Source organism: Myxocyprinus asiaticus, chromosome 33, assembly GCF_019703515.2.
Source record: "Myxocyprinus asiaticus isolate MX2 ecotype Aquarium Trade chromosome 33, UBuf_Myxa_2, whole genome shotgun sequence".
NCBI classification, from domain to species: domain Eukaryota; kingdom Metazoa; phylum Chordata; class Actinopteri; order Cypriniformes; family Catostomidae; genus Myxocyprinus; species Myxocyprinus asiaticus.
In genome coordinates, this window is record NC_059376.1 from 11,938,939 (window position 1) to 11,953,427 (window position 14,489).

At 36.6% G+C, this 14,489-nt stretch overlaps 1 protein-coding gene across 3 annotated transcripts in view; it reads right to left on the minus strand.

Annotated features, from left to right (window-relative positions):
• Nucleotides 1–13,746, minus strand: part of LOC127424123 (FK506-binding protein 15-like) — a 33,903-nt gene extending 20,157 nt beyond the window's left edge. For 2 of the 3 annotated variants that reach the window (XM_051669038.1, XM_051669036.1), the window contains exons 1-19: nt 13,555–13,746; nt 9,718–9,824; nt 9,551–9,629; nt 9,308–9,377; nt 8,351–8,425; nt 8,160–8,258; nt 7,909–8,058; nt 7,159–7,227; nt 6,938–7,081; nt 6,613–6,740; nt 5,021–5,069; nt 4,596–4,721; nt 4,409–4,499; nt 4,159–4,229; nt 3,199–3,241; nt 2,971–3,080; nt 2,769–2,867; nt 2,580–2,674; nt 877–979 (exon numbers count right to left, since the gene is read on the minus strand). In XM_051669038.1, the coding sequence (XP_051524998.1) occupies nt 877–979; nt 2,580–2,674; nt 2,769–2,867; nt 2,971–3,080; nt 3,199–3,241; nt 4,159–4,229; nt 4,409–4,499; nt 4,596–4,721; nt 5,021–5,069; nt 6,613–6,740; nt 6,938–7,081; nt 7,159–7,227; nt 7,909–8,058; nt 8,160–8,258; nt 8,351–8,425; nt 9,308–9,377; nt 9,551–9,629; nt 9,718–9,824; nt 13,555–13,604 (1,758 nt within the window). In that variant the 5' untranslated portion in view covers nt 13,605–13,746. Of the gene's footprint in view, nt 1–876; nt 980–2,579; nt 2,675–2,768; nt 2,868–2,970; nt 3,081–3,198; nt 3,242–4,158; nt 4,230–4,408; nt 4,500–4,595; nt 4,722–5,020; nt 5,070–6,612; nt 6,741–6,937; nt 7,082–7,158; nt 7,228–7,908; nt 8,059–8,159; nt 8,259–8,350; nt 8,426–9,307; nt 9,378–9,550; nt 9,630–9,717; nt 9,825–11,664; nt 11,766–13,554 lie in introns of all 3 variants that reach the window. The other variant, XM_051669037.1, reaches the window with a different exon arrangement.
• Between the last annotated feature and the right edge of the window lie 743 nt (nt 13,747–14,489).

Here is a 14,489-nt window from a genome sequence, read left to right on the forward strand (position 1 = left end):
TTTTTCATACTGTCCAAACATTTTTTCTCATACATAAAAGCTAGTTTCATCTAATAAATTAAAGAAAATATTTTTTCCAATATGTGTGTGTGTGCTATGTTTTTATGCTTATTGAAGCATCACAATGTTAGGAATAAATCTTTTACATTCTATAAGATATGGGACCCCTTCCTTAATTATCATTGTGTGGAAGAGGCACAGATATTATACGTAGGAATCCAGTATATTGCATGGAGTTAAAAGATCAAAGGCAGAATTTCTTATCACTTACGTCTTAACCGACCCATAACTTTTAGTGTTCTGTATTATTACACAATTTTTTATATTCATTTACAATTGTTTAATGGTTCTTTTTTAATATAATTGTATGCATTTATGTATTATTTTATCTATTATTTAATTTTTTATTTTTCTTGGTTTAGGCCTTGCCTTGGCCTAAGAGGTTTCCATATTTAGATGTTTATTTATTTCAGGTGTGTAAAATGTTTGTATAATATGATCATAAGATATGATCTTCATGAAACCCGTCAATGCCAAAAATCAAAATAAAATCACACGCTAATAAAATCAATAAGCTAAGTCTCCTGTGAACTTTGCATGATGATTGCTATTTGTGTGGTGTGTGCAGTTGCTGCCTATGCTGAGCATTTCAAATCAGACATTTCTAAGGTTCAATGTCATTTGGAAGGCTGCCTTTGAAGGTAGTTGCCTACATAGATAGTAGACAGCAATGCAGCTCACCTGGGCTTTGGAACCAAGCTATTATGTACTATATTTGTATGAGGTTGATTGCTACATGGAGTTATGATGTATGTAAGGGATTTGAAAGTTTATTAGTGTAACCATGTCATTGTTTGTGTGATGATTGAATTGTACCTTGTCTTGTTCTGCCTGCAGCATTCTGGCCTGACTCTGTTCACTGCTGTTCTTCAGTGAGTCATTTCTCCGTTCCATCAGTAGATTACTCTGCTCCACATACCTAAACAATCACACAAAAAACATCGAGTTTAAGCACACAGTGCAATAAGAAGTTATAAGTAAGGGAAAGGGATCAGGAAATGTTGAAAGCCTGACTCAAACTCGTGGTGCCTAAATGAGCACCACGGCTCAATGTATTGGAGCTTATGTGCTAACCACTAGGCCACAGCTCCAACATAGGAAGTTCAACTTAAAATGAATGTTTTGGGTTCAAATTAATTAACAGATGTTGTCAATTCACAGAAAATAATTGATCCTCATCTCATCCCATCTGTCTACAGTAATGCACTTGTGGCAAGGCACTGTACCAAGAAAAACATTCAAATACACACTGTTTTGAAAGTACAGCCACAACTCTTAAACATTGTGCATGTTAACATGAGACTAGTGTGATAAAATTGGATACTCACTCTGTCTGTGCAAAGTTACATCCAATCTTTCATCTCATGTCATGACTATGTAAAGCCAGTCAACACAACAACTTTCACATTATGTGCAAAATGATACCAGACAGGGACTGTTTACATCCACTCAAAAGAATTACGTTGGTAACACAGCCAGCTGGAACAAAAATCAGACAGCTTAAAAAGTAAAACTGAGAACTTTACAGCTCAAGTAATACACATTTCTGTATGGAATAATTTATATAGGCGCTTTAAAAAACAGAAGCTGCATATTTCTGCTTTTAAATCCTTCTGAATGCCTTCCCCCATAGACATCCATTCAAAGTGCATTACAATAAAAAAGATTTGTGCCTGTTTTAACAGAAGGACGAATAATAATTATAATTATGGTGATATAAAACAGCATGCCACAGATGCCGTCGCCAGAGCTTGAGTTGTATTGAACCTGGAATATTCCTTGAAGGATGGAAGATTAAAAAACATATCATACAAAAAAAGAAAAAATTCATGTACTAAAGGGATAGTTTACCCAAAAATGTACATTTTCATCATTTACTCACCCTCATGCCATCCCAGATGTGTATGACTTTTTCTTCTGCTGAACACAAATTAAGATTTTTAGAAGAATATTTCAGCTCAGCTCTGTAGGTCCATCCAATTCAAGTGAATGGTGGCTTCTAAGCTCCAAAAAGCACAGAAAGGTAGCATAAAAGTAATCTATACATCTCCATGTCTTCAGAAGTATATAAATAACTATAAATCTCCATTTTCACTTTCACTTTCATATTCTTCTTTTGTTTTTGGTGATTTGCATTCTTCGTGTATCTTGCCACCTACTGGGCAGGGAGGAGAATTTATAATTAAAAAAAGGACTTAAATATTGATCTGTTTCTCACCCACACCTATCATATCACTTCTGAAGACATGGATTAAACCACTGGAGTCTTATGGATTATTTTTACCCTACCCTTATGTGCTTTTTGGAGCTTCAAAGTTCTGGCCACCATTCACTTGCATTGTATGGACCTACAGAGTTAAAATATTCTAGACATTTTTGCTTGTGTTCTGCAGAAGAACGAAAGTCATACACATCTGGGATCGCATGAGGGTGAGTAAATGATTTTCATAGAGAATTTTCATTTTTGGGTGAACTATTCCTTTATGTGAAATTGTCGGAACAAATCTTGAGATTCTGACCTCTGGTTTTGATTGATGAGCTCGCCAATCTTGCGGTTTTGTTCCTCAATACGTGAACTTTTCTCAAACACTTCTTTTTTCAGACATTCGTTCTCCTGAATAAATGATGGGTTACATTAAGTATTGAAAACTGTGACTGAAGGTTTGGTCAACCAATCAACGCTCACCTGCTAATTCACTGCCAATTACCTGTATGATTCTCTGAATGTTGTGCATGATCATGGCTGTTTCCATGGACACGTTAGATAAGCCTAAAGAAACGCTGCCTTGCTTTTGTAGGTCATCAATCTGAATAAATGAAGAGATGTCTAAAAAGAATGGGGAAAGAGACCTACAAAGGTAGTGCAAGTGTAAAATGGAGCTAGTTAGAATGTACTAATTATGTACCAACCTTAGAGGACAAGTGGTCTAGTTTGTCTGCTACTTTCCCAACAGCCAATCGGATTTCAGTGTTGTGTTGTCGAGCCTCTGTCATCAAGAAGGATGTGACATCACTAGTTCCTTGAAAGCAGAGAAAGACATTGAGATTGTCAGTTTTGCAGAACTAGCAGTCTGTGCAAGCTTATACATCTAGACTTTTATGGTAACTTGTTTACTAGCGTAAAAGTATGCACTTTACCTTGGTAAGGCACAGTCTGTGTAGGGTACATCTGACTGACAGGCTGCAAAGAGGAAATACATAGTCAACTGAGTATGAGTGTATTACGTTCAGTTAAGAAAACATCTCATTAACCTTAGTCATGGTAGACAGCATATTTCATTTCAGCCAATAAAAACACTGAAAGTAAGTCTTTCAAAGACATGTAATTGGTTGTGATCTTATAACTTGTGAAAATTCTCATATCATTTACTCACCTTATGCCATCCCAGATGTGTATGACTTTTTTTGTTCTGCAGAAACAAATAAAGCTTTTTAGAAGAATATTTCAGCTCTGTTGGTCCATACAATGCACATGAATGGTGGCCAGAACTTTGAAGTCCTTTTTTACTATAAATTCTCCTCCTTGCCCAGTAGGTGGCAATATGCATGAAGAATGCAATTGCCAAAAACAAAAGTAGTATGTGAAAGTGGAGATTAATTGTAAAAAAAGGACTTAAATATTGATCTGTTTCTCACCCACACCTATCATATAGCTTCTAAAGATATAGATTAAACCACTGGAGTCATATGGATTATTTTTATGCTGCCTTTATGTGCTTTTTGGAACTTCAAAGTTCTGGTCATCATTCACTTGCGTTGTATGAACCTACAGAGCTGAGATATTCTTCTAAAAATCTAAATTTGTGTTCTGCTGAAGAAAGAAAGTCATACACATCTGGGATGGCATGAGGGTGAGTAAATGATGAGAGAATTTTCATTTTTGGGTAAACTATTCCTTTAATAAGTCAAAAACAATTATTTAATGCAGAGCAGTACATTCAAATGTAAATATGTGAAAATACTGTATATGAATCGAAATTATTTAAGAACACACAGATCACATAAATGATTTAATTAATAATGTTTGTTAATGTTATAAGTGAAGGTTATTATAAAGTGTTACCAGTCATTAGTACAGAGTAAAAGGGAGTTACCCACCTGAAAGGCATGAACTGCTCCTGGCATCATAGGCTGTGGATTGGCTGTTGCCAGGGCAACAGGTAAAAGGGCTGGAATGGACAGCATTTTTAATGTCACAATTCTATAATGCCAAGTATATTTGTAATCTGTGGCTTTCTGCTAAATTTCTGCTCAAGAATCAATATACTTTTTATAATTAAAGACATGGTTTGTTTTTATTGATGCACCAATGAACTGTATAAGAATATTATTTATTATGTGTGTTTACCCTGCGCTGAAGGCGGAGGGGCGGAGGTCATGTGTACAGGCTGCGGTGATGGTGCGCTGTTATGTTCCTTCAGTCTGGCAAGACTCGGGTCCTACAGCAATAACAGAGGAGATGCACTCACTCTCTACAGTATATACCTTATTTGTGCATTTACTTCTCATATTCTCTGTCATGCAGTAATTCCTACCTCCAGTTCTGAGTCACTAGAGTCCAGCTGTGAGGATGATGATGCTGGGCCGGTAATGAAGGGCAGCATTGGCTGGCCCATTTTGGCCATGCGTGATATCAGCTTTGCTTTAGTGGCATCTGAATTCTGAAGCAATCGCAAGACAGGTGAGAAAACACATGTTATTATTGGTTTATAATAACTATACTTTTATTATACTTTTTTTTTTTTAATTGGCCTTTTGCCATTTTTATTAAGAGGGGGGAATGGGATCTGGAAATACTGTGAGCTAAATTCAAACTTTTGGTGCCCACATGAGAAACAGAGCTCAATGTATCAGAGTATGTGTGCTGACTGCTTGGCCATGCTACAACTAAATTTATGTTAAGAAAGCCTGTATGAAAGAAAACAAAAGTGTGGAAAAACTGAAAAGAACAAACACTTACACTCAACTGCTCATTCGGCGAGTTTGATTTTACACGAAGAGGCGGTTCACTGCAAACAAAGATGAAACGTATCAAAACGACAACCTGGGGCACGTTCTTCGTACAGTATGTTGCTTAACACATCTGAGATGATATGACGTATTCCAGATCTTCTAATCGCACATGCAGATTTGATTAGTACAGGTATATCTGGATTGAGCTGTCTAGGATCATTGCACGTTCTTGTGTTTACTGAAAAGGGCACATGTATTGACATTCAAAACCATGATCAGCAATGCAGCGATTGGTTGGCGACACGACAGAGCAATGTAATGACGTCATAAACTTTAGTAAAAAATATGGACATAATAGAAATCATATGCATTTATATATTTCTGTATAAATTAATTTATACAGGTATTTAGTGAGAGCTGTCAACATAAACGCTAACACCAACCAAAACGAAAGCAATTTTGAAACACTGCCAAAGCGGTCAAAAAAAGACAAGGCTGACAAGTTGTGAATAAATTAAATGTGCAACTGCTAAATTATTTTCAATTGCATTACGTTTTGACCTTTTTCCCCCCCATTTATTATAATGTTATAGATGTTAATCCTACTTGGATGATATATAAATTAATTGTATTGTCATGCGGGTTGGGAGAGAGCATAAATGCTCTATTTAAAAGTCGGTGTTGTTACGTGGTTGAGAAACAAAGGAAATCCTAAACAATTTCTGTTTATATTAAGACGTTTGTACACTTTTCTATTGGCACGACAGACAGCGCTCTTTTATTAAGTTCTTTGAATCTCTTCAGCGGCAGACTGTGCTAAGAACCAAGACCAATGCAGACTATCGGCATTGTAGTTAAAGGGATAGTTCACCCAAAAATAAAAAAAAATTCTCTCATCATTTACTCACCCTCTGGCCATCCCAGATGCGCAATTGCATCACTTGCATTGAATGGACCTACAGAGCTGAAATATTCTACTAAAAATCTTAATTTGTGTTCTTCAGGAGAAAGAAAGCCATACTCATCTGGGATGGCATGAGGGTGAGTAAATAATGAGACAATTTAAATTTTTGGGCAAACTATTCCTTAAATGCACGGATAAAATGTACAAATATAAGACTCATAAAAATGCATGAAGTAAATTACTATTTCACGACTAACTCGGTTTGAATAGATGAGTGAAATGGGCTGTATCTTTAATGAACTAAAATACTATTATTAATTTATTTTAAATTATAATTAAAATTATTATTATTATACAAAATGATTATGGCTCATTGCTCAAAAGGGTGCTTTCGTAAGAATGATGCACCAGCTGGGACAGACTTCCAGTATAAACTCCGCTTAAAAGCTGCAAACTAATCCTGTTTACGTAAAATAAACCTGAGATTGTGGACTTGTTGCTATGATGACAATAACTTCAAGATGATTTTCCAAGAACAGAACAATGCAGGATCGTGCCAAATCATCAACAAAGAAATCCAGATAAATCAACATATGAAGACTGGGCCCCAGAATAATGTACGACCAAATAAACTTACAATAACCCCTGAATCAACCACACAAGCACAGACAGGCTAGGAAGGTTGTATGGCTCACCTGGGTTTGCTGGTTTGTGGAGCGGTACTGAGGGGCTGGTTCAGCTCAGAGGGGCCCAGACTCTCCACACTGGGAGCTGGAGAAGGAGCCACATACTCTCTTGAACTTCCATCCTTAGCAAATTTAACCTGCACATGCACCAAGAGAATTCACTTTGAAAAAACAGCAGGAGAATACAGATGAAAAGAGAGCAGGGCTACTTTTGATCGAGAGTCTTCATAAACTGTAGATCTCATAGAACTGTACACAGCACTTATGTTTCCTCCCAGTACTTAAAAAAATATATATGGTCCATCAGGAAGTTACGGCTGTGATGAAGACATACCCGGCGGATCTCCACTTCAAAGACCAGCATGCTCTCTGGCGGAACCCGGTTGGGTACGCCCTGCGATCCGTACGCAAGACTGGGCGGAATCACCATAAACCGCCTCCCGCCTTTCCGCATGCTCAACATGCCCTTCTCCCAGCCCTGAGAGAGGGAGAGAGAGCGCTTTAGAATGCAGTAACGGTATTTACCATTTCCAGCCCAGCAAATGTCTCTCTCACCTTAATCACTTTCCCAGCCCCGAGCTTTAGTCTCAGCAGTTTGTCTTTATTCAGATTAGAGTCAAACACCTGGAGGAGAGGAAAATATACAAATAGATTGTGTAACGTGCTTGGTTTCTCATAAAATCACTGAGCACATTTACATGCACAAGATGTCCATATAGAAAAGCAATTCTGGCTTTTATGACATTATAAGGAGCTGTGAGACGTCAAATGATAGAAGATACATTTTATTGAGAGGATGAATATTATGAGAAATACAGATGCACTGTAATGTAATGCATTTTAATTTAAGTCATTTTTTACCATAAATTCCCCCCCCTGCCCAGTAGATGGCGATATGCATGAAGAATGCGAATCGGCCAAAACCAAAAGAAGAAGAATGTGAAAGTGAAAGTGGAGACTGATAGTAAAAAAGGACTTAAATATTGATCTGTTTCTCACCCACACCTATCATATCACTTCTGAAGACATGGATTAAACCACTGGAGGCGTATGGATTAACTTTTATGCTGCCTTTATGTGCTTTTTTGAGCTTCAAAGTTCTGGTCACCTTTCACTTGCATTGTATGGACCTACAGAACTTAAATATTCTTCTAGTTTGTGTTCAGCAGAAGGAAGAAAGTCATACACATCTAGGATAGCATGATGGTGAGTAAATGATGACAGAATTTTCATTTTTGGGTGAACTATACCTTTAATCAGGAAATTGCGCACATGTAAACATGGTCTTTATTAAATTATCTTTACCGTTCCGATGGTGTGGTTTTGCAGGATCCATCCAGTGTAGGCCACTTCTAGACAGTCTCCATTTTCCACACCCTGCCCCTCACCAAGCACAAGATCCTGGATCAGGACAGAGTCTAACGAAATGCTGCAGTTTGTTTTTGCGAGACAAACCTGAAACAATTAACGCACTTATTTAAGGACCAGTGTAAACAGGTTTTGTTGTGCAAGAAACCTCGTACAACACAGTGACACAGAACTCAGTAAACACATACCTCTTTACAGAAATCTGTAGCTGCTTTCTCTGATTCAAACATGAGCGACCAATTCTGCCTCTGGTCATCGTAAAATGTACAGTAGGTACTGGGTTGGACCTGAATGCGAGAGACACCTATAAACATTACAGAAAGCAAATGTACGTATCTTCTATCTTTAAATCAGTAGGTGATTGTGAATAAGAGCTCACAGTGAGGATGAAGTCAGTGTGGATTCTGGCTGCTGTCACCGGCTTCTGCTGACTGACATACAGCAGGATCTTATACTGAGGAAGAGTGTAAATACACTGCATTATAAACAAGTGTAACTGCATTGCGTTACATGCAATTAGACCAAAAACATATGCAGCAAAGTCAATTTTCAAATTAAATTGTGTTGGGGGGGCTCCTAGCAGACAGGCATCACGCTTTAATTCAAATCTCCCATGTTGCACAGATCCATTTAAAGAGATAGTTCACCCAAAAATGCAAATTCTCTCATGATTTATTACCCTCATGCTATCCTAGATATGTATGACTTTCTTTCTTCAGCAGAACACAAAGATTTTTAGAAGAATATCTCAGCTCTGTAGGTTCATACAATGCAAGTGAATGGTGACCAGACCTCAGAAGGTCAAAAAAAGCACATAAAGGCAGCATAAAATAATCCATGTGACTCCAGTGTTTAAATCTATGTCTTCAGAAGCAATATGACAGGTGTGTGTGAGAAACATTTAAGTTATTTTTTCCCCCTATAAATATTCACTTTCACATTCTTCTTCTTTTGTTTTTGGTCTTTCACATTCTTCATGCATATCGCCACCTACTGGACAGGGAGGAGAATATATAGTAAAAAAGGACTTAAATATTGGTCTGTTTCTCACCCACACCTATCATATTGCTTCTGAAGACATGGATTTAACCACTGGAGTCGTATTGATTACTTTTATGCTGCCTTTATGTGCTTTTTGGAGCTTCAAAGTTCTGGTCACCATTCACTTGCATCGCAAGGACCAACAGAACTGAAACATTCTTCTTAAAATCTTCATTTGTGTTCTGCAGGAGAAAGAAAGTCACACATCTGGGATGGCATGACGGTGAGTAAATAATTAAATTTTTGGGTGAACTATTCCTTCAAGACAAAAATGCACACACATGACTATTCTAACCTCTTTAGTTGTATGGTTTCCAAGGACCGCAGCTCCAAGCTTGCCTTGTTTCACATACTGTCCATTAACACTGCAAAGAAAAAAAACTTGATCACTGTATTTCCAATGACAAACTAAACATTAGTCTGCAAACTTTCCGAAACCATGGACAATCTCGTCTCCTGATAATGTGATTTTACATATTTCATGTCATTTTATTTACGGGTCTATATTAAATTATTTATTATTTAATTTCTGACTTACTATCTGTAGGCATGTACTGCAGTAGCAAAGAGAATGGCTGGAGAGTTGGGAGGAGGGGCTGTCTTTTGAGTTGGGGGTCCTTTAAAAACAACCCAAAATGTAAAAAATCCAGAACAAAATTATACTGAAGTACCAGTTTACATTCTCAGAGATTCCTTCTGTCTTACCTGAGTTTGTGGCACTCTTGCGAGGCTGTTTGGGGGCCGTATACTGGAAAGACTCATTGCCCTGGCACGTTGCCTGGTCCAGTCCAAAGAGAGAAGCTAACTTTGCCCTAAAATCTCAAAAGAAGAGCAAGAGACATTTGTAGCATGTAAATCCACTTACTGATATGCTAATTTCATTGTTCTGCTCTAATGAGACCACATGAGTCTATGAACAAAGCTCAATTCTCATTTGAGCTCAAATTTAGTGCTCCTAAAAATGAATGCTAACCCTTATTTTGGCTTTGAATAAGTTTTTGGTTAAAGGGATAGTTCACCCAAAAATTAAAATTCTCTCATCCTTTACTCACCCTCATGCCATCATAGATGTGTATGACTTTCTTTCTTCTGCAGAACTTCCTAGTGCCATCTAAGGCTCTGCACATGTGCCATTGTGTAATCGAGCTTGAAATCATGATTGTGCCTAGAGACTTTATTGTCATTAGTAGTATCATTGCTATTTCTTTGAATATGAAATTTTTCTATACAATAGTAATATTTTTCACGCATCCAGTTAAACAGAGCTTTTATTTTGACGGTCCGCATTCTAAATGAAATGCTGAAATATTCGCAAGCTAAGATCTCAGAGCTGCACCGGAGGAGTTTGCGTGAGTGTTCACAACATGTTAAGAGCATTCACATGTGATCTGTTTGTGCATGTGTGTATGTGTGATATATGACAGAGAGCGGCACCTCTCGTTCATTCTGAAGTGTGCAGCGCATGTAGATTGCATATTATTTAATTAAATGACATCCTGCTGATGTTTAATGATCACACTTGGCCATATTAAGATTTGAATATGAATAATTGTCAAAATGTCATTGATTTCATCTAAAAAAAAATATAATTTTGTTAATAGCACCACACTGTAGTATGGTACTGAAATTAGCAACAAGATGATATCGTACCTTTTTTAATTTTTTTGGTATCGCAATATTTCGTTAGTACCAGTATACCGCACAACCCCAGTCTGTTCTAGTTCTAAATCGATTAGACCGCATTTAGAAGACCTGGATTAAACCACCAGAGTCATATGGATAACTTTAATGCTGCCTTTATGTGCTTTTTGAAGTTTCAAAGTTCTGGCCACCATTCATTTGCATAATAGAGCTGTTCAGTTTGTAGTCCACAAACCCGGAAGAAAATTCACCATGGATTCCCTTGGGATTTTCTTATGGAGTTTTATAATGGGAGTTTTGTAAAATAAGGTCTGTGGTAAATATAACTTCATGATTCGTAGACGTTTTGTTCAACAACATATATTACACAATTTTATACCTCAAATGTGAATTTTATAGCTGTATCGAATTGCATAATTTTTTTAAAAATCACACGGCGGCTTCAAAATTCACGTTTGAGGTATGAAAGTGTGTAATATATGTTGTAGAACAAAACATCCATGTATCATGAAGTAATGTTTACCACAGACCTTATTTTACTCATAAGTTGAAAAAAAAAAAACATTATAAAACCCCATAGGAAAATCCGGAGGGAAACCATGGTGAATTAGACTTCCGGATTCGCCTACAAATTGACGTTACGGCTGAACAGCTCAATATAGACCTACAGAGCTGAAATATTCTTCTAAAAATCTTGATTTGTGTTCTGCAGAAGAAAGAAAGCCATACACACCTAAGATGGCATAAGAGTGAGTAAATGTTGACAATTTTCATTTTTGGGTGAATTATTCATTTAAAACTAAAGAGAACATCAACGAACACAACAATGAAACAAATGAAACCATAAAAAAAAGGAAGAATGGAAGACATCCGTAACAACTTCCAAAAACTGAGAGTGCCTTAAGAGCCTTAAGAGTGCCAACAGACAATCTTTGCAGCTGACGTCAAGTCATAAACACAGAATCATGTCTAATATCTCTCTCTCTCACTCACTCACTCACACACACTGACCCATGGATCTCTCTCCACTTGTAGTCATTGTCCTGTATTGCTGTCATGACGAACCAACTGCAAGATGTATTCTGTTGGTCCCACAGGTCACAAAAACGAAACTACACAAGGATAATCAGTATATCACTCCACAATGTGTTCAAGCTTCACACCACTTGATTTCCAATTCCAGGTAACATCAGATCTTTTTGCCTGGCACAGTCTACGGCCACACTGGGGCTTAAGTTGTGTTCCTCGTGACTGCAAACACCCCGTTACCAGACTGAGGCCCTGTGCACACTGCCTAATCTGATCCTGCACCTCTAACCACCAGCATGTGAGCAGCATTAACATGCTAACCCTCCATCTTTCTGCAATCCTGCCCGACAGCTTTGCTTCCTACAACACAGACACAGAGCTCCCTTGAGCTCTAAATGACATTATACTGTACCTTCATATCCTCTTTTACATGTGGATCCAAACCAAGTAAAATTAGGAGTAGACTGAAAACTTGGATATAACATCAGATTTCACCAGAAGGAAGAAATACAGTGGCCCCAAAAATAATTGGAGACTTACAGGAAAAGTTCACCAAAAAATGAAAATTTGCTCACCATCATGCCATCCCAGATGTGTCTGACTCTCTTTCTTCTGCAGAACCCAAATTAAGATTTTTAGAAGAATATCTCAGCTCTGCTGGTTAATACAATGCAAGTGAATGGTGACCAAAACTTCTCCAAAAAGCACATAAAAGCAGCATAAAAGTAGTCCATACGACTCCAGTGGTTTAATCCATGTCTTCTGAAACAAAATGATAGGTGTGGGAGAAAAATAAATCAATATTTAAGTCCTTTTTTTTTTTTACTATAAATCTCCACTTTCACATTCCTCTTCTATTGTTTTTTTTAGCAATTTGCATTATTCGTGCATATTGCCACCCACTCATAGGGGCTTGTCAAAGGTGGAAAAGATGGTAAAAAAGGACTTAAATAATGATCTGTTTCTCACCCACACCTATCATATTGCTTCTGAAGACATGGATTTAACCACTGGAGTCTTATGGATGACTTTTATGCTGCCTTTATATGCTTTTTGGAGCTTCAAAGTTCTGGTCACAATTCACTTGCATTGGAATTACCAACATATCTGAAATATTCTTCTAAAAATTATTTATGTTCAGCAGAAGAAAGTAAGACACACATCTGGGATGGCATGAGGGTGAGTAAATGATGAGAGGATATTCCTTTTTGGGTGAACTATCCCTTTAAGTTTCCAAACACTTTTTGGGGCCACTTTTCATTTTATCATTCTACAAAAAAAAAAAAAAAAAAAAAAAAAAAAAAAAAAAATATATATATATATATATATATATATATATATATATATATATATATATATATATATATATATATATATATATATATATATATGTGTGTGTGTGTAAGGGGAACTTTCCCAGTTGGCTGTGAGGTTTTGTGGCTGTTACTTCAAAATTAACATAAGAACGAAATTAGTTCCAATTTAAGGCTGTTTGAGTGGAGTGGACAGTGACACCCCAGTCAGGAGGAATCTTCAGCAGGACCGCTTTTACATGGAAGTGTTGGAATGAAAGCAATTCGCAGTTATTTAACAAAACAAACGGCCAAAAGCTCCTCTTAGTTGATCTGATATCCAGCGGAATGCTAGTTTATATCATATACAGTATATTACTGTTATTGGCCAATGAGTGACACTTCACTTTTCTGTTCATCTTACACCATAACTGCTTTCCTTCCCAATATCGCTACTGCACTGAAGCTGTTTTCGGTGTTATTAATCGAACTAAAACTGATTTAGATAAAGTGAAAGTGACTGATCTGTCTGATGACTTCTTCACGCATGATTTCGTGTATTTGTCCGTCATGAACTCACCCTCCAGTGGGAGACAGAAAATCTCCGTCCTCGTCGTCTGTTGCAAACATTCTCCCTGACTGATGTGAACAGATAAGTCAGATGTGCTTATATTCCAGATATGATGTTGTGATTGCACTACAAAGGCATGCGGTGAACAAATATGAACATATGATTCTCCCCAGTCGCTTCCTGTTTCTGTTGGTGTCAGCTGACCCGCCACCTGCCACACGCGCTCTACGTCACTTTGAGTGATACAATTAAAAAAAATATTATTTTAAACGATATTTGTCCCAGTTGCTCTTTTTGTGGCGAATCTTCTGAAACTGTTGTCTTTTTTAAAGAATTTGAGCAATACCTTACTGTGAAAACATTGTCTGTTTGCAACACTTTTCCAGTTTTTAATTTCTTGTAATTCTATAAAGTTTATCTGTTTCACGTTTGAATGTATTATATGTAAATCCCCCCGTTAAAAAAATAAATAAAAAATTATTCAGTTTTTTAACTGTAATTGTAAAAAAAACCAAAAAAAAAAAACAAAACATTATATATATATATATATATATATATATATATATATATATATATATATATATATATATATATATATATATTATTGTATATATTGTATATATTTTTTTTAATTAAAGGAGAGGGGTCAGTGAAATGTTCAAACTGTTGTTCAAAAACTTAAATCTAAGTTTAACTTATGGTTAATGAGAGACTTGTAAATGACTCGCTTTCTTTCCCTAGCGGTCCCTGATGACATAATAAAAGATCTAGATAAAAATCTTTGTAATTTTATTTGAAGAAAGAGATCATATTACACTAAAAAAGACAAAAAGTATCATACATAATTCGGTCAGTAAGTGAGCTTTAAATGTGCTTTAAAATATACTTCTGTTATGTCTGCATCAATATGCTAGTATAACACTGATTATATGCATTTTCTTCTA